Source organism: Schistocerca serialis, chromosome 4 (assembly GCF_023864345.2).
Source record: "Schistocerca serialis cubense isolate TAMUIC-IGC-003099 chromosome 4, iqSchSeri2.2, whole genome shotgun sequence".
NCBI lineage: Eukaryota > Metazoa > Arthropoda > Insecta > Orthoptera > Acrididae > Schistocerca > Schistocerca serialis.
In genome coordinates this window covers 307,240,058-307,257,637 of record NC_064641.1, presented here as the reverse complement: position 1 = coordinate 307,257,637, position 17,580 = coordinate 307,240,058, and the positions used below count along the sequence as shown (strand labels likewise).

Here is a 17,580-nt window from a genome sequence, read left to right as displayed (position 1 = left end):
TGATTTTTGCATCATCTAGGGTGGAACTTCAGATGATTTTGTTGTTATAGATACCACAGGGAATGCACAAGACATTTTTGATAGTTGTGTTGCATACGTTATGGCTGAAACGAAACACACACATGTATTTCATCAGAAGCAGGGTGAATGGAGGAAAAGAAAGAATGAGGCAAGTTTGTAGAGTGTATGATCAAGTAGACAGGGCTGAACTGTTGAAGAGTGCATGATGGAGGTTAAGAATTTAGCACAAGTACAAATACTGGATCACAGTCCTGCAGTACAAGCAGCTGGCATGCAAAACAAGTTGTTTAAAGCACAGCTGAAGTCTGATGCATGCAATAAGTATGAAGTGGGGGAGGGGTGCAATGCAAGCCTGCAAGTAAAATTTCTGACTGAGCATTGTAGGTAGTTAGCCTTCAACAACAGAGAGCTGTTGCCAGTGTAAAGTTGTCATTAAGTCACATGACAAACCAGTTAAACCAGGAGATTTCACTATCTTCCATAGTGGCAGGATGAATACCTTTGGAACAGATTTTGTGGTCACTAGGAACTGAAACTTGAGGTGATGTGCTTGCAACCAATCAATGAATGGATGTCCATATTAAGATTAAGGGGAAAATTTTTCCAACATTACAATGATAAATGTACATGCACCCACAGAGTAAATCGGTATTGTAATTGTAAACTGTCAAAGCTGCGTTGGTAAAGTACTGGAACTTCAAACACTGATAGAAAGCACCAAAGATGAAATCGTTATATGTACAGAAAGCTGGCTGAAGCCAGAGATAAATTCTGATGAAATTTTTACAAAGGCACAGACGGTGTTTAGAAAGGATAGATTGCATGCAACTGGTGGTGGTGTGTTTGTCGCTGTTAGTAGTAGTTTATCCTGTAGTGAAATAGAAGTGAATAGTTCCTGTGAATTATTATGGGTGGAGGTTTTACTCAACAACTGAACTAGGTTAATAATTAGCTCCTTTTACTGACCTCCTGACTCAGCAGCATTAGTGGCAGAACAACTGAGAGAAAATCTGGAATACATTTCACATAAATTTCCTCAGCATGTTATAGTCTTAGGTGGAGATTTCAATTTACCAGATATAGACTGGGACACTCAGATGTTTAGGATGGGTGGTAGGGACAGAGCATCGAGTGACATTATACTGAGTGCACTATCCGAAAATTACCTCAAGCAATTAAACAGAGAACCAACTCGTGGAGATAACATCTTGGACCTATTGATAACAAACAGACCCAAACTTTTCGACTCTTTAAGTGCAGAACAGGGAATCAGTGATCATAAGGCTGTTGCAGCACTCCTGAATATTGAAGTAAATAGGAATATAAAAAAAAGGGAGAAAGGTTTATCTGTTAAGCAAGAGTAATAAGAGGCAGATTTCAGACTACCTAACAGATCAAAACAAAAATTTCTGTTCCAACACTGACAATGTTGAGTGTTTATGGAAAAAGTTCAAGGCAATCATAAATTGCATTTTAGACAGGTACGTGCCAAGGAAAACTGTGAGGGATGGGAAAAACCCACCATGGTTCAACAACAAAGTTAGGAAACTACTGCGAAAGCAAAGAGAGCTTCACTGCATTTTTAAACACAGCCAAAACCTCTCAGACAAACAGAAGCTAAACAATGTCAAAGTTAGTGTAAGGAGGGCTATGCATGAAGCGTTCAGTGAATTCGAAAGTAAAATTCTATGTACCGACTTGAGAGAAAATCCTAGGAAGTTCTGGTCTTACGTTAAATCAGTAAGTGGATCAAAACAGCATATCCAGACACTCTGAGATGATAATGGCATTGAAACAGAGGATGACATGCGCAAAGCTGAAATACTAAACACCTTTTTCCAAAGCTGTTTCACAGAGGCAGACGCACTGCAGTTCCTTCTCTAAATACTCACACGAATGAAAAAATGGCTGACATTGAAATAAGTGTCCAAGGAATAGAAAAGCAACTGAAATCACTCAACAGACTAAAGTCCACTGAACCTGACGGGATACCAATTTGATTCTACACAGAGTACGCGAAAGAACTTGTCCCCTCTTCTAACAGCCGTGTACCGCAAGTCTCTAGAGGAACAGAAGGTTCCAAATGATTGGAAAAGAGCACAGGTAGTTCCAGTTTTCAAGAAGGGTCATCAAGCAGATGCACAAAACTGTAGGCCTATATCTCTGACATCGATCTGTTGTAGAATTTTAGAACATGTTTTTTGCTCGCTTATCATGTCATTTCTGGAAACTCAGAATCTACTCTGTAGGAATCAACATGGATTCTGTAAACAGCAATCGTGTGAGACCCAACTCACTTTATTTGTTCATGAGACCCAGAAAATATTAGATACAGGCTCCCAGGTAGATGCCATTTTCCTTGACTTCCGGAAGGCGTTTGATACAGTTCCGCACTGTCGCCTGATAAACAAAGTAAGAGCCTACGGAATATCAGACCAGCTGTGTGGCTGGATTGAAGAGTTTTTAGCAAACAGAACACAGCATGTTGTTCTCAATGGAGAGACGTCTACAGACGTTAAAGTAACCTCTGGTGTGCCACAGGGGAGTGTTATGGGACCATTGCTTATCACAATATACATAAACATCATAGTAGATAGTGTCAGAAGTTCCATGCGGCTTTTCGCAGATGATGCTGTAGTATACAGAGAAGTTGCAGCATTAGAAAACTGCAGTGAAATGCAGGAAGATCTGCAGTGGATAGGCACTTGTTGCAGGGAGTGGCAACTGGCCCTTAACATAGACAAATGTAATGTATTGAGAGTACATAGAAAGAAGGATCCTTTATTGTATGATTATATGATAGCAGAACAAACACTGGTAGCAGTTACTTCTGTAAAATATCTGGGAGTATGTGTATGGAACAATTTGAAGTGGAATGATCATATAAAATTGATTGTTGGTAAGGTGGGTGCCACGTTGAGATTCATTGGGAGAGTCCTTAGAAAATGTAGTCCATCAACAAAGGATGTGGCTTACAAAACACTCGTTCAACCTATACTTGAGTATTGCTCATCAGTGTGCGATCCGTACCAGGTCAGGTTGACAGAGGAGATAGAGAAGATCCAACAAAGAGCGGCGCGTTTCGTCACAGGGTTATTTGGTAAGCATGATAACGTTTTGGAGATGTTTAGCAAACTCAAGTGGCAGACTCTGCAAGAGAGGTGCTCTGCATCACGGTGTAGCTTGCTGTCCAGGTTTCGAGAGGGTGTGTTTTTGGATGAGGTATCAAATATATTGCTTCCCCCTACTTATACCTCCCAAGGAGATCACGAATGTAAAATCAGAGAGATTCGAGTGTGCGCGAAGGCTTTCTGGCAGTCGTTCTTCCCGCGAACCATACGCGGCTGGAACAGCAAAGGGAGGTAATGACAGTGGCACGTAAATGCCCTCTGGTACACACTGTTGGGTGGCTTCTGGAGTATAAATGTAGATGTAGATGTTTTATAGCAAGGTAGAACAACTGTATGATCAGGCTCCCAAACATGATGTCAAGATATTAATAGGAGACCTGAATTCAAAAATAGGAAAAGAAGATGCCTTTCAGCCAACCATAGGAAGAAATAGCCTCCATGAAATATCAAACGACAATGGACTTAGGGCTGTAGATTTTGCTATAAGCAAAACCATGACTGTCGGCAGTACATGTTTCCCACACAAAAAAATATACAAAGAAACATGGATTTCCCCAGATGGACAAACCAGAAATCAGATAGACCATATATTGATTGATCGGAGACACAGATTGGACATAATGGATGTTAGGAGCCAACGTGAAGCTGACTGCAGTTCAGACGACCATCTAGTGAGAATTAAATATAGACAAAGGATCTCACTATTGAGTAAACAAAAAGACCACAAACAAAAGAGGTTTCACATTAAGAAACTGAGAAGAATTACAGAGAGCACATCAGACGAAAGTAAAAGAGGGGATTAAGAATGAGACTGACACATCAAATGAACATATAGAAGTAATGTGGAAATGATGTAAGACTGTAATCCTCAAGGTAGCTGGAGAGGTTTTAGGACATGAACGGGCTCAGAGGAAGGAAGATTGGTTTGAGTAAGGATGTAAGAGAAGAACTGAGGAACGTAATGTAGCACAAATGAAATTATTGCAGAGAAGAACTCGAGCAAATGTGAATGAATATAATGAAAAGCACCATGCAGCAAAGAGGGTGTGCAGACAGAACAAAAGAGCACTAGAAAAGGAAAAACTGGAAGAAATTGAACAGCTAGGAGAAGAGAAGCAAAGTTGTGAAATGTAGCTAAAGATTAAAGAAGGAAAGACCAGGTTCCAAGCCAGAACAAATATGTGTAGGAACAAAGGAGGGGATTTGATAGGGAAGAGTAATAAAATACTTGATAGGTGGACAGAATACTTCCAAGAGTTACTGAACCCAGAAGTAGAAGGGTTAGAATGAGAGGAACTAACTTACTATGGACCAGAGGTTTTAACACCAGAAACCTACACTGGGGGAAGTGATGCAAGCCATTAAGAACTTAAAAAACAATAGGGTGCCTGGAGAAGATCAGATCCAGGCTGAACTTCTCAAATATGGTGGGGAAATGCTGTGGACAACAATTCATAAAATAATACTGAATATCTGGCAATAGGAGTGGGAAACATCTGTAATGTGCCCCATACATAAAAAAGGAGATAAATTAAACTGCCAGAACTATCGAGGAATCTCCCTACTTAATACTACATATAAAGTTTTCTCCAAGATTCTAACCAGCAGGCGTACTCCATATGTGGAAAAGAGAGTTGGAGGCTATTAGAGTGGCTTTAGAAGAAATAGTTCAACAACTGACCAGATATTCACTTTGCGCATACTACTTGAAAGATGTTACGAACATCAAATTAACATGTTGTTGTTGTTGTTGTTGTTGTTGTTGTTGTGGTCTTCAGTCCTGAGACTGGTTTGATGCAGCTCTCCATGCTACTCTATCCTGTGCAAGCTTCTTCATCTCCCAGTACTTACTGCAACCTACATCCTTCTGAATCTGCTTAGTGTATCCATCTCTTGGTCTCCCTCTATGATTTTTACCCTCCACGCTGCCCTCCAATACTAAACTTGTGATCCCCTGATGCCTCAGAACATGTCCTACCAACTGGTCCCTTCTTCTTGTCAAGTTATGCCACAAACTCCTCTTCTCCCCAATTCTATTCAATACCTCCTCATTAGTTATGTGATCTACCCATCTCATCTTCAGCATTCTTCTGTAGCACCACATTTTTACAGCTTCTATTCTCTTCTTGTCCAAACTATTTATCGTCCATGTTTCACTTCCAGACATGGCTACACTTGATACAAGTACTTTCAGAAACGACTTCCTGACACTTAAATCTATACTCAATGTTAACAAATTTCTCTTCTTCAGAAACGCTTTCCTTGCCATTGCCGGTCTACATTTTATATCCTTTCTACTTCGACCATTAATGTACACTAGCTTTATATTGACTTTAAACAAACCTGTGATAGCATCTCAAGAGTGGCATTGTGGAGTGTAATGGAAGAGGCTCAAATACCTAAGAAGCTCAATAAACTTTCTATGATGACCCTCAGCAAAACCAACTGTAAAGTAAAAATACAGGCCGAAATCTCCAGAGAAGTGGAAGTGAAGAAGGGACTTAGACAGGGTGACAATATCTCCTCATTGCTATTCAACCTTTGCCTAGAAAAAGTCATAAGTCATATAGAGTTAAATAAAGGAGGAACCTTCTTAAATCGTTCACTACAGTACCTAGCCTACACTGACGATGTGGCATTACTCGCACAGAACACTGCTGTGCTAGGAGAAGCCTATCAACAACTGGAGAAAGGTGCAAGGGAACTTGACCTGACAGACAATGTTGAAAAGATCAAGTACATGGCAATGACCAACCAACAAAACCTACTAAATCTCAGGAGAGCCGACAGGGAGTTTGAAAGGGTGAGAGACTTCAAGTACCTTGAGTCGACTATCACTGAGACAAATGTCATTGGCAGTGAGGGGAAAGCCAGAATACCAACAGATAATAGATGCTACGTTGCTGCATTACCCATGCTTAAGAGTTTGCTTCTATCATGGAAATCTAAAATCCTCATTTACAAAACAATTATAAGACCAGTTGTTATGTATGGTGTCGAAATGTGGACCATGACTGTAAATGAGGAAAGGATCCTTAGAATTTGGGAGAGAAAGGTGCTACGTAAAATATATGGCCTAATATATGATCAAGGTGGTTGGTGCATTCATACGAATGCAGTAGAACTACAACACCTTTTTGAAGAACCTGACATTGTCACTACCATTAAAATAAGAATACTGCGGTGGGCAGGGCACGTGGTCAGAATGGAAGAAGACAGAGCATGTAAGAGGATTTTTGATAGCAAGGCTGGAGACAGACGGCAGAGGGGATGCCCCAGAAAGAGACGGATGGATGGAGTTGAAGAAGACATGAAAAAGCTGGGTGTCAGAGGATGGAGACGGAGAGCCATGGATCGGATAGAATGGCAGGATATTGTGATGCAAGCTAAGGCCCTTCGAGGGCTGTGGAGCTGAGGAGTAAGTAAGTAAGTTAGGAAGCATATAAATAAGTCTGGATTTTCAGGCAGTGATCACTTGTCATCACCAGAAGCCAGCAGTGATGCCAGAGAGATGCCAGACAGCAAGATGACTGGACTCCACCAGCTGCAGCCATGGTTTTTAGGCTGTGTTGCACCTGCTGTCTGTACTAAGTCCTTCACAGGGTCAGCTGTTACAACCCTGCTGACTTGGTATCCATGCCTGGTGCCTCAAACACTGAGTTTCTAATGCGACCTGACATCGCCAGCCACTGACTGCAGTAGTTAAGAGTCTTTTAAACACTTAGATGATATGGATAGCTCTGTTTCAGTTAATTATGTATTAGTATTGGTTTATTTTTCTCTATTTTTTCATTTTATAAATCTGACAAAAAATAAATTGTATAAACTCTTACTATCCATATTTATTATTTTCATTTCTTTCATATAATTTTCATTTTTACTTTACATCTGCAGACCCAACAGAAGTTGATGACAATCCAACATGGGGAGAACCTTATGCTATAGTGACAGGTTGGTGTTGACATAAAGACTGAGAGATGTGATCTCAAAACTACTCTTCATGCACAGTGTGTAGTATCATGCCACATTTATGCTCTTCTAACAACATTAACTTTGCTTGAGCTTAACTTCATTGCATTTAATATTAAAGTGGCCTGCTTTTCATGTTGTGTAAGAAACGGTTAGTGAGATGCAGATTTTATAATACTGGACTAAACCTTTATCTTCTTGCCATCTCCTGTTTATGACAACTGCATCAATTAGAAAATAGAACCTTCTTTCAAATGGAATCCTTCCCTACTTATTATTAACCCATAACATTCAAGTTTGCCTGCATGTATACAAGTGCACAGATTTTAATGAAATGAAATGTAAATGAAATTTATGTAAATAATAGCAAAATATTTGGGAATAATTTAAAGATGCTAGCAATCTCTTAATGAATTTAGCCTACACTAGAGGCCTCTCATTCACAAATATGACTCTTGATCAACAACAATTTTGCACCCTTAGTTCTGCAACAACTAAAGGCTCAAGCAGGCTTCATAATGTTCATGCCCATGTCTTCCACAGTATTGCCTGAAGTTTTCCACCACACCAGTTAACATCAGTTTGTGCAGTTACTATTGCAAAAGATATGAACAAGAACAATCATTATATGAGCATCAAAATGCATAGAGTGAGTTCTGATATTTCATCAGCTGTCAGTAGATCTATGATTTTTACGTACAAAAATGTGAAAAACCAGGTGCAACAAAGCACAATATTTTAAATGAAAAAAGAGCTAAGAAAAGTGCATATTCCACAGGTGAAAATTTATTATGTAATGCATGTACAAGTTATTAAATCACTAACTTCCAAAAAGAATTCACTCAAGCACTGAAAAGTCTTCAGAACCGCATCACTGAACACACTGGCTTATCTATTTCTGTCACTTATTCAAAGGACATTCTACATCAGCAGATAAAAGAGATGCTTATTTTATTTTCAGATTGTAACCAATAGTCTTGTTTGCTATCATGTCCTCCTTGTCATGGTTTTCCAATACCTTCAAGCACATCCTTTGTCTTTGCCAAAATGGTACACTGAGCTTCTTTCTCCAAATACTACTCGTACAGTTTTCTCTTGGCTGTTATCAGAAATGAGGGACCATGTGTGACAGCTTCTGTTTTGCTGATGGTTGTTCAGCCTTTCTCACAATTGAAGAATCATCTGGTGAAGCATCTAAAAATACAGAGTAACACTACAGCTATTAATCAAGTATTCCTTTTTGTGACTAGGGTTGACAATGGCAAAGAAATTCCTATAATCTGTAGTTTTGTGTTCTGGTAGGAGTTACATAGGGACTTAAAAAAGTAAGTTATACAAGTAATTCCACAATAAGACCATTACGCAACAAGAGTGGCACATTGTCAGAAGAGAATGAATGTTCTAAGTTTCCTGCAGACCCAATCCTGCTCCAGTATGAATAACAGGTGCATCACAGAGTGGAATTGAAATGGCGCAGAAACAGAAAGTACTTGAGTCCAAATAGCTCATAGATTCACTATGAAATTCTGACAGTAAATAGACCAAATACTACAACACATTGAGCCACAGTGTGATGACGCCAAAACTTTGACCAGTCCACGGAAATGTGGGTGACACTGATCAGAAAGGAAGGACATTGAGCACAGGCCACAATTTTCACGGAATTGAGAAGAATATATGAGGGTGAAAGAGATTTACCAGTGATGAGGACGTTCACACAGCAGTTCTCGAATGGCTCTGTGACCAAGGAGTGGATTTTTACTGTCACGAAACTGAATAATTGATAGAATGTTCTGACTATTGTTTACAGAGACTTGGAAACTATGTTGAAAAATACTGTAATGTATCTGTGTCATGTTAAGTGTAGTGCAGAATTCAATAAAAATTACTAGGCCTGCCCTAATAATATGTTACTTACTTTTTCCAATTTCGTGTCTTTAAGATTCTCTTAATGCAGGATACAAAATCTTTCAATGACAAGTATTTCTTGTTTAATGACTCCCAAACTCAATGGATAGTATGCACGATGCAGGTCACATGAATTAGGTTACATAACATATATTTGAGATTGAATAATGTAAGTAACAAGTAAGAAATCTGATCTGTAAGCAGCAGACATATTCACTCATATTTTGTCCTGTCAAGCCACAACACAAAATATGCATTGCTCAAGTGATTCATCATAGTTGCACTGTCAGTTCCCCTGGGAAAGGAAGTTAACAAAAAGCATTAGTTTCACTTTTTCTCCTTTCAGGAGTTTCACTAAAATATTGAATACATATTTGTCCTGCATCTCAGTATTTTCATCAAGAATAAAATACAATGTGTCATCACCTATTGCTCACCTGCTTTGTGAAATTTTTTCTTTGTACAGAATCCAAATGTATAACTTTCTTCCAGCTACTTACATCTGTGAGTACTTGATACTTGATACATAATTAAGAAAGAAAAGTAATTTGCTAATGAGAGACACTACGGTCACATTGACATGAATAAGAAAGCAAAATTTTTAAAAAAGAAAAAGAAAGTGTACTTCTCCACAGACTATTTCATAATGAGGTTGTTGAGCTTGGAGCAGGGAATACCATATGCTAGAGATGCTGGTACTGTATTAGTTATTCTTTTGTAACTTGAAGAGGCCACTGCCTCTTCAATAAATTGCTGCCCCATTATACTGTAGTTCCTTATTCTTGGTATGCATTTTTCCACAAGCTGATGAACTTGAATTTCATTGGTGGCACTCATAAATTGAGATTGCGATGTTACAAATGCTACACCTAACAACAGATCTGTTATCTGGAACAGCATCACCAATGAACAATTTTACCACTGTCACACATTCTCCCAATGCTCATTTTGGATTTCAGCATCTTGGCTAGAGACAAAAAAGAACAATTAACCAAGCAGAAGAGTACCACAAGTCACAAGCCACACTCTCAACTGTATGTGCCTTATAAAACATCCAAGAGCTTCTACTCATGGAATTGTCACAAGACAGGCAGGCTGCAAAAAGCCACACCTGTGACCATTGCTAGAACTGAAGTACTTAAATAGTATACCTAGCTGGGAATGGTCATAATTTTCTAAAGTTACCCACAAAAATAAAGAAGAAGAGCATATTTTGTCATTCTATTTTTGTAATTAATTTACTCACAGTATTACCAGCTTTTCATCAATTTTCTATTACATATCCGATCCACTTTTTTTTCTTTTTTTAAAAATTTTGCTTTGTTATTCATGACAATGTGACAGTAGTGTCTCTCATTAGCAAATTACTTTTCTTTCTTCATTATGTATCAAAAAATATTCCCAAGTGTCTTTGCTCTCTTTCTGGGAATGAACAAGAGTTAGAAGATAAGAGTGACATGGGAACAGATCTGCTTTTAGGATTACAAATGCCAAACAGGGTGTTCAATAAGGCAAAGATCCCCAGTAGATATGTATGAGCACTTCAAACAAAGAAGCTAAAATCTAGATCTAATCTCAATAGCATGTGATGATATACTATGTGCCTGGAGGCATAGTGTCACTTATTTGAAGAGATAACAAAGCAAAAACCCATTCAACTGGAAAGCAACTTAGGAGATAAGTGAACGCTTAACAATATTCTACCCAAAAAGTGTAAATGATGCTTCAAAGACTGTTGATACATATTGCTAACAATTGCTGTTCATTAGTGTTGATTAAAAATGTGTACTTTCAGTCAGATAATACAAATTTCAGAATAAGTCTCCTTTATAACAATCCACTTGATGTCCAGTGGGGCATATCTGTCTCTCTTACTATTTTTTAACACCAAAAAGGTTGGCAAACTTTTGAAATAATGTATTTCATGAGAAACTCTTTCAGACCTAAATCCAAACATTCTGCTGTGGGTCTCAAACATAGGATAAAAAAGACCTGTCAGTAAAGAATTAAAGGTACAGATGATAGATAAAATGCACAAAAGTGCTGACTCTGTAAAAATTTCTGATAAAACCACAGTTAGGAGTTTGTTTTCTTTACATGATTAGTTATTTTCAAGTTTTCAAATAGCAAAAAGAATTAAGGTACAACTCTCAACAGTTCTAGGTCTAACTGTCATTGCCAGTCACAATATTCTCAAACTGTTCATGGTTTTTAGCCCATTCAAGACTTTATTAAAGCACCCAGCTACTAGTCCATGAGCTGTTGTGTTCTTTTTATCTATCTTATTAACTTGAAAATCATTTTAATCAGAGACTAGAAGCAAAAATTTGTCTGCACTTCACTTTCTCTGCATAGGCATCAAAACAAGATAAGATATCCTGAAGAGAAATTCTATACTGGGCAGTTTCAAGTAAAACCACCCACAATCACAACAGAAAGATGAAAAGGCCCATTCTGTTCACCTAGACACAGCAATTAATGTGTGACTGGGGAAAAAACTGAATTGTTCCAGTTCCGGTAGTCACTCAAATTCTCAGTAATTGTGGTGCAGTGTCTTATTATTGTGATTTATTAGAACCTGTGGCATAATGAATAATTAACAGGATTTATTTATTTATTCTCTAAAGACTAATTAACGTGATATCAAATTTGTCTACATGCATTAGACACATGAGTGATCCATAAATAAAAACATAAAATACATACCCATTTTAAACATTATTACATAATCTACAGAATGCAAATTTTTTAACATAAAGTGGACAGACAGATAGATGGACAGGTGCATATGTGTGCCTCCTGGCCATGGTACCACTCCAAATGCAGCTAGACTCCTAGTCTCTGACCAGTGGTGTGGGATGGCACAGTATGCTGGGGAAGTTTATTATTTGTTCTCAGATAGCAGGGGCAGATGTGAAGGGGTTACGGTGTGGTTGGCACATAACACAGCTATCCTCCTTTGTGATGGTCAGATGTGGTCGATCTCATGTTCCAAGCAGTCCAGCATCAGACCTCTGTCACATCTCAATGCCCCACAAATCTGTGTACTGCATCATTCAACCAAGCTGGCCAAATAAAACACCTTGCAAACTCTGGCAGCTGCTGATAAAGCTGTTTGCGCATGCATGGTGCATCTCCATGTCCTTCACGTTGATCACTGAAAATCTGAATGTGTTCGCACACATTAAATACCCTACTACGCTTTGTAAAAACAATAAACATGAATGACACTAATGCACTCTGGTGGCTGTTCTACCTTTTGCAGGGAATTGCAACTCTAGTCTTTTATATAGTTGCCAATCATGTGTATGTATATGTGTATGAAGTTACATGTTCATATGACATCGTGTCTCTTCTAAGAGCTCTATGTTTTTTGTCAGGCAGTGATCGAGTGAGTGAGGTAACTCACCCATAAGGAAAACAAAGAATTCACATGTTGGATTCCACGAAAGTAAGCATGTTTTATGCCATGTATATGAAGACAGTTTATTGACCCCTCTTCTATGCTGAGAGAACTGTCAATGATATCACCTATCTGAATATGCTAGATTCGTGGTACATGTCTCAACTTGAAACTGATAGCAGGGATTTGATCGTTCAACAAGATAGCACTCCTCCATATTTCCCCAGTTGTGTATGAGATTACTTAAAAGAGACATCATCACATCACTGGATAAGCCATGTTGTGGCCACTGACCTGGCACTATCAAGTGGCCACCATGGTTGCCAGCCTTGCAATTTTTTGTTGTGGTGTTACATCAAGGATACCGTTTATATTTCCAGTTCTACCACAGAACCTCAAAGCCTTGCAACACTGCATTGCAGAAGCTGTTCTTATTTCTGATACACTAAATTGGGTATGGGCAGAAATGAATTTCCAATGAGATTTGTGCCATGTGGCAAAGTGGTAAACTAAGTGAAATAATTCTCTATGATCATTCTTCATTGATCATACATTACTAACTGCATATTCAGTGTCTATATTGAAGTTGTTACCACATAGTCTAATTTCTATGGCTTTGACCCAGAATCCTTGACTGTTAAAATATAATCTTATATTTATTCATTCAACTCTGCTTGACCATCATTGACTTTTCAGAATTTCTGTACTTTAGTTGACATTGATAGTCAACACAGAGATCACCAATAGTCCATATAGACTGCCCAACATAACTGTAGCCACACTCATAAGGAATACAATAAAACAAATCATGAGGAAGCAAGATGTTGGCCAGTATTGATATAGATAGTGTTCATTCAAAAAAATGTGAAAATTATACTGATAAAACAGTGTGTGTGTGAACTGTAGTGATGAAATCAGAAAGTTAAATGATCATGTAAGTAGTCTGCAACCAACCGTTAATATTCTGATGGGAACTAAGGAAACTTACATCTGAAAAGTGAGAACCGACAGCAAACTTGCCACACAGTAACCTCATATTCCAGGCAAAGTGAAAAACAAAGTGCCACATTCTCAATGAAGCTAATTAAATGAACCTAATATCGTGTTCGCAAGCAGATTCAGTGTGCAATCAACTGTGCAAGATAAGAAACATTGTGCATGTGATAAAACTCATTTGCGAGCTGATTGTGAAACTACAAATATGTGGCGTGGTATGTCCAAAAGAATGCTTAACAGCTCAATTTCTATTATGAAAGAAAAAGAGTCTGAAAGACTTAAACACTTGCATGACTTAAATATCAAGTGTTTGTCTGGCACTGATACTAAATGTTTTGACTATAACTCTGGTGCCCCTGCTAAACATGCAAAGAAACCTTGATGAAAAAAATTAGTTGCTATGACAAACAGTCATGGTCAAGGATTTGTTCGCCTACTGAACAGTCAATCCAGGGTACAAACAATGGCTTACATAAAGCCAGGTGCTTCTATGTCAGAAGTTTGCAAGCATGTACAGTCCACAGACGTTGCTGACTTATCCTCTGAAGACTTTATTGTGCTATTTGGTGGGTCAAATGACATGTACAAATACGAAACTCACAAAGCAAAACAAGAACCAAAAAGTTGCTTAGTACAGCTGACACACACAGATGTTTTAGTGCTGAACATACCACATTGGTATGACTTACCACCTTGGTCATGTGTAAATAAAGAAATAATCAACGCTAACCAACAAATTTCATTCCTTTGCAGGCGTTTCAGAAATGTACAACTCATAAATGTTAACAATATTGGGTGCAGATTCCACACATTGCACATTAACAACATGGGGAAAAAACTGCTTGTCGAAAAAATTAAATAAATTATCAAGAAGAGGCATCAAACACTCAAAAGCAAAATCATCCTGGATTGGCCCCCCAATATTCAAAGGAAACAATGCCATCAAGACCTCAGTGACCAACAACAACAAAAGAAGAAACAAGATGCCTCCAATATTCAGTCACAGCAACAACAGTGAATGCAGTAACAGCTCCACCAATTGCAGACCCAGCTCTAACACCAGCAGCAAAATCACCAACAGTAGCATCAGCAGCAGAATCAACAACTGGAGCAGCTGAACAACCAAAAGTGGAGCAGGCACAGAAGAAAATTCTGTAGCATATGACAACAGGAAAATAAGTGCATTAGGGAAAAGAAAAGCAGTACTTCTGGTACACCTGGATGATTTTTTATTGACAAGATAAAGCTAAATGATCAATTAAATAAGCCAAAGATTTAAAAAGTCTTTTAATTCATGCTGATTCATCAAAAATGTCCAACCATTGCAAAACAAATTAAGTGAACTTGAGATTTTATTTACTGATGAGTTAAAAAATGCTTCTGTAATGTGTATAACTGAACACTAGCTGCCTAAAGATGCAGTATCAGTCTCAAAACTTGCAGCCTTCAATCTGTCATCATCATTCTCTAGAATAACATCTAGTCATGGAGGGTTATGTATATTTGTCAAAACTGGTCTTGGGGACTGATGACCTCAGATGTTAAGTCCCATAGTGCTTAGAGCCTCCGAACCATTTGAACCAAAACTGGTGTTGATTATTGTAACATAAAACCCATTGAGCTGTTAGCTGAAGAGAAAGTTTTTGAAGTATCTGCAGTTGAACTCTCCGCATTAAAATTAATAATCATCTGTATATATAGGAGCCATGATGGGAACTTAAATGATTTCTGCCATCAACTAGAAGCAGCTTTAAATACTATAAAAAACTTTAACAAAACAGTGCTCGTATGTGGAGATTTTTATTTATTTATTTGTTTATTTATTGTTCCATGGGACCAAATTAAGAAGAAGTCTCCATGGTCATGGAGCGAGTCAATACATGAAATTATAACACGATAGTAGAAACAGATAAAATGAAATATAAGAAATGTATTCAGGTGACAATTCGTAAGTTTAAATAAAGAAAATCAACAATGTAACACTGTAATCTGCTTAATTTTTCAGCTCTTCCAGGAGCTCCTCGACAGAATAGACGGTGTGAGCCATGAGGAAACTCTTCAGTTTAGACTCAATATTGCGGAGAATTACCTTCTGCTTCTGCTTTCTGTTCTTAAAGTAAGAGGCGAACCAAGTGTAAGCTACTCCCTTTACTCCATAATGGTCCAACTTCTGCAGTAATATTTTGTGGTCAACACAGTCAAAAGCCTTTGTCAAATCAACGAAAGCACCTATCATTTGCAACCTTTTATTTAATCCATCCAAAACCTCACAGAGAAAAGAGAATATAGCATTTTCAGTTGTTAAGCCATTTCTAAAACCAAACTGTACATTTGACATCAAATTATGTGAATTCAAATGCTCCAGTAACCTTGTATATACAACATTCTCGATAACTTTAGCAAACACTGATGGCATAGAAATAGGTCTATAATTGTCAACATTATTCCTGTCTCCCTTTTTATAAAGTGGCTTCACTACCAAGTACTTTAATTGGTCAGGAAACCGACCACTCCTAAAGGAAAAGTTACAGATATGGCTAAGTACTGGGCTAACATACATAGAACAATACTTCAGTATTCTGCTAGATACCCCGTCATATCCATGAGAGTTCTTGGTCTTTAGTGATTTAATTATTAACTCAATCTCCCTCTTGACAGTATCATGGAGGAGCATTTCAGGTAACAGTCTCAGAATACTTTTTTCTACAAGCGCTATATGATTCCCTGTTGGGACTAGGTTTCTATTTAGTTCACGTGCTATATTCAGAAAGTGATTATTAAATACTGTACATATATGCGACTTATCAGTAACACGGACATTCCCACTATGCACAGATTCTATATCCTCGACCTGTCTCTGCAGACCAGCCACTTCCTTTATGACTGACCATATGATTTTAATTTTATCCTGAGATTTAGCTATTCTATCTGCATACCACATACGTTTTGCCTTCCTAATAACAATACTGTTTGTAATGGGCTGCTGCATTTAGATTTTGACTGTTTCTAACGTTTTGACATAATTGCCACTTTGTTCTACAGGATATTCTTATCCCTCTAGTCAGCCACTCAGGCTGCTGTTTGTGCTAGTACCCTGTTTCGAACGTTCTAACAGAAAGCAACTTTCAAAGAGCAGGAGAAAAGTCTTGAGGAAAGCATTATGTTTATCATCTACTGTATCAGCACTATAAACATCTTGCCACTCTTGTTCCTTGATAAGGTTTACAAAGGTCTCTATAGTAACTGGATCAGCTTTCCTAAAAAGTTGATAACTATATTTAACATGTGTTGCAGCACAAAAATCTTTTAGAGTTAAAACTTGTGCATCATGATCTGAAAGGCCATTGACCTTTTTGCTAACAGAATGCCCTTCTAGTAACGAGGAATGAACAAAAATGTTGTCTATGGTTGTTCTACTGTTCCCTTGCACTGTCATTGGAAAGAATATGGTTTGCATAAGATTATATGAATTAAGGAGGTCCACCAGCATCCTTTTCCTTGCACAGTCACTTATACAATTAATATTGAAGTCACCACATATAACTAACTTTTTGTATTTCCTATAAAGTGAACCAAGAACCTCCTCTAGCTTTAGCAAAAATGTTGTGAAATCAGAGTCTGCAGATCTATAAATAACAACAGTTAGAAGTTTAACTCCACTAAATTTAACCACACCTGCGCAACATTCAAACACCTTTTCAGTGCAGTACTTTGAAACATCAATTGACTCAAATGGAATACTGTTTTTCACATACATGGCTACTCCCCCACACCACGAAGAGCTCCTAGAAAAGCTGCCAGCCAACCTGTATCCTGGCAAAGGAAGCCTCTGAATTATCTCCTTATTTAAGAAGTGTTCAGATATACCAATAATTTCAGAGTCAACATCTATAAGCAGTTGACTAACTTTATCTCTAATCCCTTGTATATTTTGAAGAAATATACTAATTCCGTCATTACTCGGATACCTAAGCTTTGTTGAAAATGGTTTTTTGTTAGAGAGACTTCCCTTAAGCAGGAATACCTATCAGCTGACTTCAATCTAGAAAAGGTGCAGCTCTAACACCCACTAGTACAGGAATTTTCCCATGAGTGATCCCACCACCCCCATCTATGCTGTCACCTATAAGATTAGCCAACCTCCCCTTTCCA

At 38.0% G+C, this 17,580-nt stretch overlaps 1 protein-coding gene across 1 annotated transcript in view; it reads left to right on the top strand.

Moving 5' to 3' along the window:
* Positions 1-17,580, top strand: part of LOC126474409 (spondin-1) — a 646,454-nt gene that overhangs the window by 616,289 nt on the left and 12,585 nt on the right. Inside the window, exon 17 of the mRNA XM_050101878.1 lies at positions 7,047-7,103. Coding sequence (XP_049957835.1) covers positions 7,047-7,103 — 57 coding nt within the window. The remainder of the gene's footprint in view (positions 1-7,046; positions 7,104-17,580) is intronic.